General features: G+C 45.9%; 1 protein-coding gene across 4 annotated transcripts in view; it reads left to right on the top strand.

Moving 5' to 3' along the window:
• LOC122403227 (uncharacterized protein CG43867) overlaps positions 1 to 17,005 on the top strand; it is a 152,954-nt gene that overhangs the window by 1,850 nt on the left and 134,099 nt on the right. For all 4 annotated transcript variants that reach the window (XM_043406629.1, XM_043406616.1, XM_043406607.1 and 1 more), the window contains exon 2: positions 14,808 to 15,996. In XM_043406629.1, coding sequence (XP_043262564.1) covers positions 15,052 to 15,996 — 945 coding nt within the window. In that variant the 5' untranslated portion in view covers positions 14,808 to 15,051. The remainder of the gene's footprint in view (positions 1 to 14,807; positions 15,997 to 17,005) is intronic.

Here is a 17,005-nt window from a genome sequence, read left to right as displayed (position 1 = left end):
ACAGTGAACTTGACTCGGGCAAACTGCCATTAAAAAACCAGGTAAATATTGCCGTATAAAATATTGGAAACTGTTTTCAAATCGAAGGTGACAATAACTCGGGTTAACTCGCGTCGACTCGTTCGCTCTTACTCGACTAGTTTTACGAACCTTCTCTTATTCTAGTTCGTAACAGTTCATGCGAGACATCCTGCAAACACGCGTGTTACACGTTAAGAATAAATACATTTATCAGTGCTACCAACTTTTAAGTAGTTTATCCGTTGCAAAACTCGACGACCACGCGTACGCGGAACAGTTACCGGGAAATAAAGGGTTATTTACAAACAGGCCAGAACTCGCCCGGTAATATTTGAACATTGTTATATGGTTCGTGGAACTGACGGACGAGCGTTCGTTATTTACTGTAATATATTTTCCGTTTTCAGTTTATTTTCATTTCTCTTATCGCGACACGCGTCACCGCCGCGCTGGTTATTTTCGTTTTAATTTCGAAAGTACACGAAGTCTTCCCGCATTTTTTCTTCCGTTTCTTTTTTTTTATTATTTTAATTCCGCGATCGCGAGAAACAATTGTCCGTTCAGTCCATGAAAAGGTCGAATATACAACTCACGTGTCACGGGTCTATTTGTTTTATCAAGCCCGCAGCGGCAACCTGCTCTCGCATTATTTTGACAATAACGTCGAGCGACCACGCGAACCAGACACAACTATATACGTAATTTATGCAAAATGCAACCCGTGTACTCGCCTACGGGCGCGCTCCGTGAGCGGGGTCCATTACATTATAACAAAACAATGTTTAACGACTATAATTGACTGTAACTACAGCTTGAATCCGATAAAAACCGGAAAGCAAAAAAGAATGTCGAATTACGCGGGACGCGACGATTTACATAAATCACGCCTTGTATCCAGTTTCGATCGTTGCGTCACAAGTGCATGCGTTTGTTAAACAAAATAATTGTCTCTCGATTATGACGTTTCACAACGAACGGAATGCCGATCGAACACTCGATCGACCGCTTTTCGATTTTCAAACTGTAAACCGTGGTTTTCGAAATAATTTAATTAGAACTTGATTTACTGTGAGGGCTGTACCTAGGTATTTTGGCACCCAGGGTAATAATTCATGCGATAATTTGTTGTATGCAATTTTCACAACATATTAAAGACACGACTACGTTCTTGTTTAGTAGATAAACAACATTTGAGTGGTAGATTTGAAAAAGAAAATGTTAATATTTTTCAGTTTAGTAAAAATTCTAAAAAAATTATTTTCGGTAGCAGGGGTCAATTACAATTATTTTTGGTCAATAGACATACCCCCGAAATCCTATGCACTTTCGAGAAAAAAATTCAGTAGGTCAAATTTTTCGACGAAATTGAAAAATTTCATGTCGTTCTAAAAAAATTATATTTAGTTGCGGGGGTCGATTATAATCATTTTTGGTGAATAGACATACCCCCGAAATCTTACGCACTTTTGAGAAAAAAATTCTGGAATGTGGACAAATTTTCGTCAAAATTAAAAGATTTCATATTGTTCTAAAAAAATTATATTTAGTTGTGGGGGTCGATTATAATCATTTTTGGTCAATAGACATACCCCCAAAATCCTACGCACTTTCGAGAAAAAAATTCAGTACAGGCGGAAGTTTAAACGTTAATAATTTTTCATCAATAAATTGGTGTTCTCGATTTTCGTGTTATTTTGGCCTCTAGAATCTCCCATTAAAATTTTTACACATATTATACGTACGGTAAAGAATTAAAGTAGTTAATTCAATTGTCGCTCTCATAATATGGCGCCCAAAAGGTACGTGTCCCTTTTGCCCCCACCTTGACACGACTCTAACCTAATCCTGACCTCAATATTCGTTTTACAACATTTCACGCAGTTATTTACAAGATCGAGAAAGTTTATATTCGGTGTATCCTGTGACTAACGTTGTTAAGAAGTTAAAACTCGTTAATTTCTGCTTATTCGATCGGTGAGGATAACTTCGACGGTTGGTAATCAGTGTTTCCCGCGTTTTTCGTGAGTCTATGCAACGCGATCTCACGAGAAACTCCGGGTTCCGTCGCGCGCGCATCCGAGGACGCGCACGACGGTAGTCCGTTACGGGACGTTTCGTTGTCAGTTTCGATTCGGCGGCAATCCAACGCGTTAATTTCCCATGGTCGATGGGCGTTTATAATCGTACTACCATATCCAGCCTCGAAACTTCGTGCTCGCTTTCCGCCTTCCGGTCGGCTTTCGAACTACGCCAGGCTGGTTTCCGATTTTACGACGGTACGCTGGTGCGCGTTTTATCGCTGGTCATTGAACCTTCTCTACTTCAGAGAACACAGTGAGTCTATGTTCGAAGCTGTTTCTTTCTCCCTTTTCTACGCGATTGTGCACGGCGGTTGACTGGACCCAAAATATCGTCACGGCTGCGCTTCACAGAAAATCTGTATTCCTTGGAGAGCAGTGCCATCTAACTTCTCGAGGTGAGGATCTCTTAATAAATTATTCACCACTCTCGTAGGTACTTTTGTCGAACAGGAGTACACATGTAGGTTAGCAGAGACTTTCGAGCGAAAAGACTTTAAATATATTGTAGACGAGAGTGTATTTGTTGGACTCTTATTCTTAATAAATTATTTACCACTCTCGTAGATACTTTTGTCGAATAGGAATACACATGTAGGTTAGCAGGGACTTTCGAGCGAAAAGATTTTAAATATATTCTGAGAGTGTATTTATTGGACTTTGTTAATAACTACTATAACGCGACCTCTATGCTGGTCGTAAGCTTATTAAGTAGTTTCTGATAGTTTGTCCGAGATAACTCCCCAGTGGTAACGTTCTTTTTTCTAACCAAACTTCGCTGCGGAAATTCCGCCATTGTTCTCGCGCAACGATGTGTATGGGAAAATAGCAAAAAGCGTCCGCGTTCATTACACCGTGCATCCATAGACGAATCGAATCGTTCGGTGTACGGGCGGCCGCATACGTGACATACATCTCGGGACACGTGTTCAAATTCCAAGGGATGATTCACGACGTGAATATAAGAAATCCTAGTCCGGATTTTGCCTCGAGGCTAGGTCGGACGGCGCATTGAAATTCGATCCCGCCGGCGGGGGGAATGGGAAGGAAATTTTCGGTCGGCGGGGCCCCCGAGATCGATAGAGATTCTTCAAAATCTTAGCGTCGCAAGACGTTCGTCTTTTCTTGCGCAGTTAATTTCCACGGAGAATCCGATACTCGATATCTCCTAGCCTCCGGTAGACTTAACTCTTTGTGGCACAGGATTTCAGATAATAAAATAGTCCCATGTTGCATAGAAATTTTATTGCGTTTTAAATCAAACAAAATTGGGTATATTTTTATTAATAAATCACATAATGTAATAACATAAAAAAATAGTAATAGTTTAATTAAATTGGGCGCAATAAACCTTCCGCTTCCAACAATTGATGAACCTGTATTGTAACATTTGTTGAAGATATTACCAACTGCTTTACATAAATAAGACGAAATATAAACCTATGTATTACGATGCATCAAAAAGGTGGGACACTGTTAATCCCAGCGTGCCCCAAAGAGTCGGATCTTCGCAGCGAAACGTCGCGTATGTTGTTCCGCGTCATTGTTTAATCGACTTACGTAGTCTAATGGTTTCAAATTATTACTATCCTCCTTCACCTGCACCGGAAATGCTCAAGTGCTTTCCTAATGGTTATTAATGACCCTTAACGGCGCGTAGTTCGACGGCGAGATTACGGTGTTCAATTCTGTAATTGTTCTTATTATTTAACTTGGCTTGATTCGATTCCGAGCTTGTTAGAGTTTTGCGCATCCGTTCGTGATTCAAATTGCAGGAAGGAAAGTCAGTGGGGGCATTAAGGTTGCTACAATTACGCTCTAGCTGTTCGTATCGTTTAATTTGGCGGTAGAATTCTGTCCGGTCGGTTTCTATTTTCGTTAAACTTACGATAATGAGGAACCTTGACGCGTATATCCAAACGTGGCGACGCACGGCGGGCAATTTAAACGATCTAAATCGACAAATTTCTTAAGACTACTCACTATTTGTTTCTTATACATATTCATGGCTTTTTAACGATAATATAAACGCATCGTAATATAATAATAATAATAATGATGATGATGATGATATTAATAATAATAATTATTATTATTGTTAACTATTTTGATGTCGAAAATGCTGAAGAAAAAATATTGAAAATTGTTGGAAATAAAATTATAAATCTTTGTTATAAACTTTCTGAAAGATGGACAAGATGTAACCTCAAAAAAGAGAGGTTCTTGAATAACAATAATAATAATAATGATGATGATATTAATAATAGTAATAATTATTGTTAATTATTTTGATGTCGAAAATGCTGGAGAAAAAATATTGAAAATTGTTGGAAATAAAATTATAAATCTTTGTTATAAACTTTCTGAAAGATGGACAAGATGTAACCTCAAAAAAGAGAGGTTCTTGAATAACAACAATAATAATAATAATAACAATGATGTTATAGGATTTTGAAATTCTATTCCTTGTTTTAACCATTCCACATTGTTATGTGGGGCTGTTTCGATAACATTAACATTTTCATTTTATCCAGCTAGATCTATGAGATTAGCCACCGTGTGACGCGTCATAGTTTTCGAAAACGATTTATTAACGATAGTCTGTGATGCAGCTCGGAAGTAAACATTACCGGGGTCCTCCATTGTGACTCACGGTCTTGTTCGAGTTTCGTGCGTGCCAAGGACGGGCCGAAGTCTTGTCGCGTCCTTGCCAATTTTGGAATCCCGATAAGCGAGTTTGTCGTCGGCGACATATCGCTTTAACAAGCGAAACAATTTCGAGTCATCGGTGACGTGGCCGTCTAAGTGTCTCGGTCATGACCTGGCCCATGCCCATTTGAAAAATAGGTAGGAATATGTAATTGCGGTGTCAGGGTCTCTCTACGTCTCTTCTCCGTGACCGATTTAAATTTCTAACGTACAAAATAATCGCTTTTGAATTTCATCCAATTTGGCTCTCCATTATTCCTGTCACACACATCCGTCGTATTATGTGAAGCAAATCTCTGCATATCCTGTTGATGAAACTTTTTGCTGACATGCTTACGGTACAACTAAATTATCGATTAAAAAGTTTCTTTTTTTTTACGACAGACAGGAAGAACATTTTTCTGTTTTATATTATATATCTTATTTGTTTCGATTTATTTGCGTTAAGTAATTTTTTCTGTCTCGTTGATTCGTTATTGGGTCTTCGAATCTGTCCAGTGCTAATTCGTTCGTTTTAATTCATTCACTCTTGCTCGCTCACTTTCACTCACCTTCGCTCTCTCATTCGTTCGATCGAGACTCCTTTCTCTTTCCATTCTCCTGCTCGCGCTTTGACCCGCCCTCTTGGTCCCTCCTTTTAAACTTCTCGCGCCGTTCTTCTATTTTTATCGCCCTTCACACGATTTCCATAGAGGTCCCCTTTTCTTCGCCCCCTCGTAAAACTCTCGTGGTTTCCGACGACTTTTTCCAAAGTCGTGAGCCCGCGGGAATGTATTCGCGTTTTACATTGCTACACGGGACGATATTCCCGTACCGTTATTCCCCGCAATATCGGTCCGATTATTACTAGATATATTCGGCCATTGGCGGAACGTCGGGGTCACGCCGACAGATTCGACGTCATAAAAGAGACCCGACGATCGCAATCTGGCGGACATTGCTTCTTCCCGAACGATCTCATTTTCGAAACTATCCGCGACACCGTGTATATCGTTCGACGCGAAAGAAAAAGGCTCGAGAAATCCTCGACGCCTCCGTCGAATCGGTGACGTCTCAGCCTTCGTGTCGTTTCGAATTGTTTCAAACATCGTGGCAATTTTTCCTTCAATGTCATTGGAAGGTCATCGCGTAGCAATTCGTCGAATTCCTCTCGATATCGTCTACGATGCCACGGAAGTTGAAAACACCTAGTTTCGTTTAAGACTATAAAACTGCCAACGAGATTTTTCTATTTTTTTTCGCGACCGTATTCCGGAAATAGGATCGTCGGAATCTCACGTTTTCCGCCATTGTCCTTTGCCTGGCCGGCTCCACGAGCAACGTGGAAAAGTTGTAATTACGTCGGTCGATCGAAAAGGGTTCATCGGGCGACGGGTCGTCCCTTTCGTTGAAAAGTTTCGTCCCCGTGGACACGGGTACGACATTTTCCCGTGCATTTTCGCGACGGAGGTTCCGTGCATGCCCTTTCTACCCGCAATTAGCATCCCCGATGTATTCGCGTCACGTATCCGCGGGATAGTTTCTTCGCACGCGACTCCACGCGAGACGTCCTTTATTTTCCTGCGTGTACGCGAACGACTGGTCAGCCGGCCGATCGAACGCCACGGTGAAATTGCACGGGAAGCAACACGAAGGACGGATAGAATGAGAAATAGAAACATCTTTGACTGGGAAGGAATGCCAGGCGTCGCGCGACGCCAGAGCTTCGTCTTTGAAGAATCGTCTCGTCGCGTTCCCGGCGCGGGTAGTCATTAAAATTTTGACGACTCGTCATGTTTCGACTGTTTGATGATAATTCCGCTAGGGCCCGCTGCGATCGAGATAAGGAAAATGTACGATTCGCGTCGAATCGAGGTGTTAATGGTAATGTAAATGGTAATTTAACGACAGTACAACGCTTGCTTCTCGTAAGAAGACTCTAAAAGAACGAAAAAGCTACGAGTAATATACACTTTGAACGATTTTACACTTTTACGAACAGAGTCAATATAACGTCATTCATTTTTAATAATACTGGTATGCGTATTCACCAAAAATGATTGTAATTGACCCCCGCAACCAAAAATAATTTTTCCAGAACGATTTGAAATTTTTTAAATTTGACCAAAATTTGTCCACATTCCTGAATTTTTTTCTCGAAAGTGCGTAAGATTTCGGGGGTATGTCTATTGACCAAAAATGATTGTAATCGACCCTCGCAACTAAATATAATTTTTTTAGAATGATATGAAATCTTTTAATTTTGACGAAAATTTGTCCACCTTCCTGAATTTTTTTCTCGAAAGTGCGTAAGATTTCGGGGGTGTGTCTATTGACCAAAAATGATTATAATCGACCCCCGCAACTAAATATAATTTTTTTAGAACGATTTGAAATTTTTTAAATTTGACGAAAATTTGTCCACGTTCCTGAATTTTTTTCTCAAAAGTGCGTAAGATTTCGGTGATATGTCTATTCACCAAAAATGATTGTAATTGACCCCCGCAACCGAAAATAATTTTTCCAGAACGATTTGAACTTTTTTAATAACTTCTCAACGAAGCCTCAATCAACAAATTGATATTCTTAATTTTCGTCTTATTTTGGTCACGAGAATCTTCCATTAAAATTTTTCCCAGAGGTGACCGAACACCCTGTATATATACTTTCTTTTTAATAGTGAAAATTCGAAAGTTTTCGAGCTATTTCATACGTCGTAAAAGAAAAGATATTTCTCGCAACCGAGCATGGATTCAAGAGGGAGCTACTGTACCGCGAAGTGTGGAATTCATAGTCCCGGTAGCGTTCGCGATAAGTCGTTCGACATCTTTCGCGACTCGCGGTCGAACAACGGGCCAAACAACGAATAGAATCTAAAAGAAAGATTTATAGGAGGGTGTTAGGCGGGCCACGCGGAGAGAAAGGCGGCCGTTCTCGGTAATCGAACAAGTAGAGCTCTTCTACCGTAGAATTCGAAGAAGCTACGCGTCCCGTCTTTGCATACAGGGTGTCGAATAAATTACCCCGAGGAGCCGGGCGTCCGTCGGAGTCGGGAAAGAATCGGATTCGTTCTGCGGGGATCTATCGGGCCATAAATAATACATAACAGAAGGGAGGGGTGGATGTGACGAGGCTGACTCGCGGAAAAAAGGGGAGAATCGTCGGGGTGGGACGGTGGAGGATCAGGGTGCCGTGTCGATATGCGTGCCCGGTGAAAATCGCGGCTCGAGACAAGGTGATCTCTCGACGAGAAACGAGAAGGAATCGTGAAACGAATTTTTTTGCGTGGGCGGACTTTGGTTTCCGAGAAAAGCATCGTGGGAATCGTAACGGTCCGAGGATGACCGTTACGTTTATTTTCTACTCGGCGGAGACGAAATTCGACACCAGCAGATAACGATGAGTCTCGGAGTCGCGACAGCTGTAGAAAAGGACATCGAGCAAAGGAGAGCAGATGAGAAAAAAAAGCATTGTATTGTATAAAAACCGTAACCGTCAACGGCAGCTCAGCTAATCTGGTTTTTTTTTAAACGGTGTCTTTCACGCTCCGCTGGCTTCAAGGGGGGATCCCCCCAAGTTGGAAGAGATAGGAACGTTCGACTCACGAATTCGCGGAATCGCGTCTGGGGCTCGTTTCAAGGATCACATTACTGTATTTTCGGTTTAACGAAATAGTTTTGTGCGAGTTGCAGTTAACGAGGAACGTATCGGTCGTTTATTTTTCACGGAACGGCAATTACGCGTGCAACCGCGCGGAATCCGCTCCGCCAGCGGCATTACGCTTTAACCGCGACCGATGGAATTGCGTGGAAACGAAGAACACCGCGCCGTTCTTCGCTACAAACGCGATAACATCTTCTTTTCCAAGATCCCTGCAGGGGAATCGCGGCTCGAGGAGGAACGCTCGCCGGCCGGAATCGGCCGAGTCTCGTCGGTTGACGTTGGGATATTGTCGAGCCACGGCGCTCCACGAGGCGACCGTGCGGCTCTCTTTTAATGCGAGAAGAATCGGAGAATTGTGGTGCCGGGCGGAGGCTTGTTAAAGGTAGATGGAGCTTGAATACCCGTGATTTATGGTGGTACACCGAGTAGAATGGTCGGTTAATTTGGAGGATGAGTTATTGATGATCTCGTCCGTAAATTGGTTTCGATTAATTCGGAGGCGGTTCGAATTAACTTTTCACGGGCCGAGAGACACCCGGGGATATTTTCGACGTTGGCCGAAGGGACTGTGTTCGAAAATGGCTGTCGTTACTCGTTGTAAAAGAAAACCTTTTACGTAATTTGCATCGGTTCGCGAGTATTGGGTAAAATCTGATTGCCACGATTGCTTTTACGAAACATTTTAGCCATCTTTGTTTCAATGTGATTAAATAATGTCTTATGTTTATCGTACTAGGTGATTCTAGAAACTGGGATAAGGTGTACATCAGTTTGAAACGTAGATACAAAAGTCTAGGTTCGAAACGTTGGAAAATTGAACGTTTAAAAAAATGTATAAAAAAACGTGGAGCAAATTTGTTGTGGGACACGTATGTTCGAACGATTTTTTTCTTCGGATCCTTCCGCGCGGAATGGAGCCCTTCGCATTATAACGACTGCGTCTCGGAGGAGCTGGCCAGATTGAAGAGGGCTTCCGTCGCGCCTCGTATAACGCGAAAACCGTTCGAAAGTTAATTCGAAATTTATTCATGGACTCTGCGGGACCACTAGCTGCCGCCTCTATATACGAACCGGGCATTATGTAGGTACATGTGGTCTGAACGCAACGTTCCACGTAGGCCTACTCCGCGACAGAACGAGGGTGAAACTAACCTAAAAAGAACAAACCGTCCTTCTATGAATACGTAATTTTATTACGATTAAGAATTAAGTCCCGCGATCGATCGACGAGCCGTGTTCCTGCCGGCGAACGCCGCCTTAAAATATTATTTCGCTCAATTTTGATTCCTTCGCCGTCCGGTAAATTTGTCGACGGGTTTGAGGTTAGGTCGATTGCGATTATTTTTCAATTTTAGTATTTTACACTAGTGTACAAAATAATAAAACATGATAATCAAAATAAGGTAAGAAATTCATTTCTGATCGTGGGCCACCCTTTGTTAGAAATAGAGCGCCATTTGTTTCTGCGCCACCTGGAGTTCTTCCGACATACTACTATTGTACCGTGTGCCTTTTGTCTGTAACAAAGCCTCGTGCTCATTAAATATGTGTTACTGAGAGGAAGTCGAGTTTTGCTCATTTGAACCCCCATATTCCTACACCCTTTTGGTGTTTTCATGATTAACGTTTCTAAAACCGAATCGCAGTGTTCTAGAATCGTCGTCTCGCGTTTCTGTAGTAGGGAATTCGTTCTCAGGAAGAAGGAAAGAGTCGGTAGACCCAGATACTCGCGAGGTAGCCCAGATTCGAAAAGTTGACGCCGGGGTTAATGTTCGTGGAGGGGGGTGGGGGCGTGAAACACGGGGTAACGGTCGCGGGTCGAATCTGATCGGGGAGATTTACGTATTTCGAGTAGGTATTCAGATTTATACGCCGGAACTCGCCGTTATTGCGGCCGTATATTCTGCCCCCGTGTATCCAGGGGGCGCGACGCTCGGCGTCCAGAGGTGCGCGTTTCTTTCATGAAAACGACAATCCTAAAAGTACACCGTATCCGCGCGGAAAAAGATATCGCTTGCTCGTAAAACCGGCGATATTACGCGAGAGAGTTTCGGTTGCTCGGGAACAGGGGGCAGAAAGGGGGTTGAAAGGGGAGGAGAGATCGGGAGGAGGACGAGAATCCGCATAAAATCAACCTACGTCGATATATATCGACTTCGATGGATTTACAGCGCGGTAATAATAAAAAGCGCCGAATACGAGCGTCGCGTGGACGCTTTATTAAAACGTCGCCGATCGTTGGAGCTTCTCGGATCGATTGGTCTCGCGACCGAACTGTGACACCTCGGGGCCAGAGGTATGCGAAATTTGATCGCTCTTATCTTCCGTCGACAGGACTCGACGTTGGGAATTTTTATTGGAATAGGAGGATCGTCGCGTTTCCTTTCAATTTTGACGAATCGTACGTTCTCAGAGCGGCGAAAAATAATTGACATAAACATTTGTGACTTGCAAACTTGTTATGGTTTGAGTAAGACCATTATTAATAATATTTTAAGACTACATAGTGTAACTTTTAAAAAATGAAAAAGGCATGTAACATCATCGAGATCCCATTCGGATCGGTCTCATAGGTGGCGACACTGCATTCCTCGACAAAATTGAATTGTAAAAATTTCAAGAGTGTTTAAATACGATTTAAAATTTCTTTACGATTCAGTCGTACGTAATTCAATATAAATAATAAGTATTTTCCAAGGATTTTCAATTTCTCCGTTGGATTCAGCCTCGATGGTTTCGCGACGTTTCGAAAGGGATTTGTTGCATGGTTCGGGGCGCAGGGGAGCGCGTAAAGCCGACTGGACGTTTCCTCGGCTGGTCGGGGAAACGCGAAATCCATCGTTGTGTTTCTTCGCGGGCGGCCGGTCAATCGTGGCAGATAAAAATACGCGTTACGCTGCCGTAACGACGTAACACGAGCGCACCTCTGGCATCGAGAGGATCGTTATCGATTACGAGCGCGTTGCGTAACGTTTGTTCATCGAGGCTCGAACTCGCGGGACAGTTCGCGTCCAATGGAAAGATATTTCCGTTCGAGTGGAGCGCCCGGACAGGTTTACTGCGATTCTTTTAGCGTGCGATCGCGGAGGTTTACCGTGGGTATATACCACGGAAGATTTATTTCTTCGCGCTGTCGTCGCCAAACTCGAGGACCGGTCTTCGTTCTACTACCGCGATAAACTTTGTAAATAAATTCCATGGGACCGTAAGTCAAACATGGATCGAATAAAATAAAGCGTGTCGGTGGTTTTTAGGTCGTTCCAACGTGCGAAAAAACGTTTCGTAAAAATGTTCGTCCGTGACGATGTCGCGGCGCGTTTCCTCGTCGGCTCGAGTTTTATCGCGGGTCGAGAGACCATGCATCGCGCTCGCGATAAGATGGAAATAAAGAGACGAGACGAAACACGAGCGAAAGTGGCGGGCAAACGGAAGAAGAAAGGCCGCCGGAGTCACAAAGGGCCCGCTGTTATTTCTGGACGAAGATTCGGTTTCCGGCCGCGCGGCACCAATTTGTATAATTACTGTTTTCTCTGCAAGCAGATTTTCTCTGTTCCCCGGGCGCCCAGAAAAAACTTCGCGGGCTCTTAGGAAAACGACCGCGGGCGTCGGTGCGTCATCGTTCGCCCCTTCCGGTCCTTCTCCCGATCCGTTTCATTATCATAATTGCCCTACGATTCGTCGCGAGTTCAAATTAAATTTATTTTACGTTGGGTGTTGGGTTTGCGAGAAACGAAATAGTACACATGTACGAAACGAGGTAGTGACACTTTATTAATTGAAACACTTTGAGATTACACGGAAAGTACCTTTAAAACGATTTGATAGTATCGCATTAGTTGAGAAACGTGGATGAGAGTTCGTTACGGTCAACTTATTGCTAACGCGGTTGGAACAAGACTGGGAAGATGGCCGAGAACTTGGCCACCACGAGGCATCGATGCATATGATCGATGCGCGCGCGTGTCAATCATGAGCAGACGACCAATTTTGGTGTTTAGCGCATCTTTCTTTGAGCCGATTAGCGCGACGGTCATCTTCCCCATGAGTGCACGAATCGTGCGTGCGTGGTGCTGCCATTGAACGCCGTGGTGAGCCAAATCTTAATTATTTCTCAAGTATACATTACTTCTAAATTTAGAAATAAGTTATAAATACGTTTTTAAGTAATAAATTAACACGGTATAACGGGAAGTTTGAACTGTTTCATCGTTTCGGAATCAGACGGCGAATCGTTCACGAAATAACCATGCAGACGGCACTCGAGAGCGATAGGATCAGCCGGCTCGCGAGTCAAATAACAAACAACGAAAGAGAGCCTTCTGCCGTTTAGGGATGCGTGAGAACTCGTAATCAGCATCTATTCGCTTAAGATAACCAGTCGATTCACGAACCCGATACCGCGGTGCCACGTAACGAACATACGTAAGCGGGGGTCTCGGTACTCATGGATTGGAGGCACGACCGTGAATACACCGAATTAAGTCTCGCACCGCAAACCCGATTCCCTTTAGCGAACAAGACCTCCTCCAGTCCGCCTAACGATCAGACTTCCAACTCCGTGGGGACAAAAGAATACCAACAAAAATGCGTCGCGTCTCAACGTTGAGAATCCCCTTTTAAAAAGCGAGTTTTATCCACCCCCCTCTCTCAAAATTTTGACCTTGATTCAAAGTTAATTAGCTGTAAAAATTGAAGCATTATTCTTGGGTCTTCTTTAAATTCTGATAGAGTTTGACTTCCAGGTCGCTCGACCCACATTTCTCTTTTGTCTCTGGTCAGAACGATCGCTATCACGTTAACTATAAATCCAAGGAAGACCCGTTCCAATCTCTCACCCTACTTTTCCGACGCAGCGATGATAAAGGAATCGTGAACGTTCATCGAAATAGGTCGTGAAAGGGACGCAGGGCCGGGAGTCGCAGGGAGCGCAATTTGGCAGCTACTTCTTCCTGTTCTGCGGGCGTCTCTTTGCGGCGGACGTCTCGCTCTCGCGGTAATTGCAGAACGGGACGTTACACGGCTCCACCCCTCCATCCGGTTTTTCATTTAGCCCCTTTTAGCGTCGACCTTAAAATAAACTTTGTAGCCCTGCGACTTCGTCGTCGTCGTCGTCGTCGTCGTCGTCGTTGTCGTCGTTTCCCGCGGCTCTCTGTAGCTTTCTCCGCGATCCTCCCTCCTCCCTTTGGCTCTGGGCGCCTCGTCAGTCGGTCGAAGAACTGCGTCGAGGAAATGAAAGAGGGAGAGAGGGGGGTGGTGCGCCGCTTCGAGAGACACCCCAAAGAGTTACAGCTTTCAATTTAGTAGTGCAAACACTCGCCGCGAGTTAATATCTGCCTTCCATTTCCTGGCCTAACCTCGTCACCGTGGGGCCCCGCGAACAAACTACGCGAAAGTTGTCGCCGCTCGTTTGCCCGGTTACGACGACCAGACGACGGAGGAATCCTCTTCGCCGGCGGAACGATTAAATCGGTATAAATCGCGACCGTAATCCCGGGTAACCTGGTCGCAACGACGGTGGAAACTCGGTGGACGGGAGAGGACGATCACGCGCCTTATTACTATCTCGTTGACGCAAATTGGATACCGACTGCGAAGTCCAGGTGATCAGCGCGATGACGCGTTGCAAACCTTTGATTTCTCTTGCTCGACTTTGAGAGGATTTGTGAGTCACAGGAACGCTACTGTGTGTTTTTGTTACGAGCGATTAGATAGGATTGGTCATTTGGTAAATAGTCGATGGATAGTTGCAAAATGAAAGATTTCTTTTCTTATCCGTGACCGTGTCGCTTGGGTTGCTTCGACAGTTCATACGTATTTGTCATGGTGTGAAGAAGTTTGGAGACTACTGGTCCGAATAGTGAAAGGGTGAAAACCTAAAATAGGGCATTCGTTATTGGCACATTGCGGTACTCTTAGAGCCAAATCAGTTGGCTGTCCCATCAAGGTCATCGTTGGGGTAAATTCGACTTATAACGATATCTAAATAGAGGGGTAGTTGGTGACGTCAGCCGTGCAAGTGGCCTCGAGGGGCCACTCGATTCGACGACCCGAGTGTTACGGACATCAGTCACCCGGGCCAAGTGTCCCCCGTCCGAAACCGCTCTTGGACACCTTTCCTTCGAGTTCCAACTCGAGAAAACAGAGAGCCGGGTACCCCTTGATTCATGCCTCGCTCGAGCATTTATGCTAATGGATCGGTCAGTCGACGAGCGTATATATAGAAACAGTCGAGTATTTAGTAAAGAGCGCCAAGTGTCGCCGTATTTCTAGGGTGCTTGTAATCAAAACGAAAAGAGCGCAACCCCAGGTTCGAAGGTCCGAGTAAATGCTAAACCCGTGATTAAAATGTGTGTTTAGGTCGCAGATCCGCCGTGAGGATGTGAGCAACGATGCCCGTAGCAGCGCGTGAGATCGTGATCGCCCCGAGATGGCCGCGACGCCCGTTGTTCCGCGCCCTTCAACGTGATCCCTCGAGGCAAGGAGGCAACGCGAGGGATCGTCCGCGCCGCCGAGCGATGCACTGAGTCCACGCCAGCGGCGTCGCACCACCACCGAGGAGGACACACGCAGCCAGTCGACCGCCAGCGATACCGAGCTCAGGATGGAGGAGGTGCGGGGATCACCGGCGCGCCGGCTCTCGCAGATCCTCGACCCGATCGCGCGGCTCGCCACCGATTTCGGCTCGAACTCGGCGCCGTGCAGCCCGAGGCTCGGCGTTCGTAGCCACGAGGCGTCGGGGATGGTCCAAGGAACGACGGACGGCGCACGGAGACAGCAACAGTCCGGCCCGGAGTCGAGTAGGGGGGGCCAGTCGAGCGGGGCGGAGAGTCCCCGACTCTGGCCGCGTCAGATTCGCCAGGCACCGGCACCGCCGCCGCGACCCAGACACGCGAACAACAACAACGCGACGGGACAGCATCAGCCGATCCCCGGCAGCCTGCCGCCGCCGGTGCACAACAGGGACTCGCCGTACGTGAACGTGCCGAATCTGCTGTTCCAAAAGGAGACCAAAGGGTTCGCGGAGACCGCCAGGAGCGCCGGGTATGTCGAGCTCAGGGAGACCAAGCCCAAGTGCAGCCCGTACGATTTCACGTCCGAGCCGAGCGGCCACGTGGAGTACGCGGACAAGCAACGAACGTTCGCCGCCCAGACCGATCTGGACGCGACGCCGGGCTGCTACGACGCCAAGGATCTCGCCGTGTTGGCCAGGACCAGGTCGAACTTCGACCCGGGTCCCTCGCCGCGCACCGGCCATCAGCACTCCGACCGGGCGTACTCGTTCTCCGGTCGGCAGCCCGAACCAACCGCGGCCAGGATGTTCGCCGAGGGACGACTGTTCGTCGAGCAGAGGACCGCCGCGGCCAGCTCGGACGCCAAGAAGGAGAAGCTCGAGAGCAGACCCGCTTACAGCGCGTCCAAGAGCTTCGATGGATACTCGACCGCCGTGGAGGAGCTTAATTGGCAAGAGAGGTGTCTCGAGCTGCAACTCGAGCTGCACAGAAGCAGAAGCCAGGCCACCAGGGTGCGGGACATGCTTCGCGAGAAGGTGAGTACCGCTTTCTTTACGCAACCGACGTCCATTTTGTCGTTCTCGGTTTGCCTTGGTCTACGCAGAGTCTCGCGAGTTTAACGAGCTGCAAAAGTGGTGATTTACGTCGAGTGTTGCAATTCTATTTAATCTACGCAATGTGCTAGCTGAAAGAAATTTTTATTATCGGAAAGAAATCCCCTCCACTTCTTAAATTCTTGGTCATTATTGGGTAAGGCGATCACGAGCCAAGAATCCAAATAGTGGGAGGGATCCCCCTTGCCCGTTGCGTCGTTTAGCTTGTGGGTAGCGTGCCAACATCTCGTCTCCCAATAGTAGAAATCAAATTTACAGTTGCAATTTTATTTCAATAGTTATTTCTATTTACTAAACTGTTAACAATCGCGTTAGACTATCAGAGCCACCCGAACTCCGTGCGTCGAGCGAAGTTTGAAAACTGTTATTCTACTTAGTCGCGCGCGGTCGAGATAGGATGAAATTTACGCGGACGGAATGGACGCGTCGGCGTTTAGGGTATCCGGGAAATTGCATTGGCGTTGCAGGGCGCAGTGAAAAAGGTAGCCGACGAGATGGCTCGTCTCGGGCGTCTCGACCCATATTTTCCGGCGAGTCCGCGGGGACCAATCGCGTCAAACGATCCGTGACTAAACCAATAAGCGATCCCGTTCCGTGCCGCCGGCGAAACGGCCGCTGCCCGATAACCCATTCTGTTTTCCGCGTTACCCCGTGTTCGACGATCGAACGGAGGGCTTCCGTGAAACGAGTCGCTTGTCTGGAATCGACGACTCCACCTATAGAAAATTCATTCGCGATTCCAGAATTCCTGGATCGGACGAGGAACAGCCACCCAGGCACCGCCCTGTCGATACCCGATCAAATTTTGCGGGTCTCTACGTTCGAAAATAAGGGACGCGTATCTTCTACCGTAGATAATTCAATTTTAACCCTTCGTATCGATAACTGACCATCCGTGTTTCGCTGAAAATGTTTCGACGCTCTTTGACGT

The sequence above is a fragment of the Colletes gigas genome, unplaced genomic scaffold (assembly GCF_013123115.1).
Source record: "Colletes gigas isolate AHSC1104 unplaced genomic scaffold, ASM1312311v1 Colletes_gigas_Sc00002, whole genome shotgun sequence".
Classification (NCBI taxonomy): Eukaryota; Metazoa; Arthropoda; class Insecta; order Hymenoptera; family Colletidae; genus Colletes; species Colletes gigas.
This window is presented reverse-complemented; position numbering and strand designations above follow the sequence as displayed.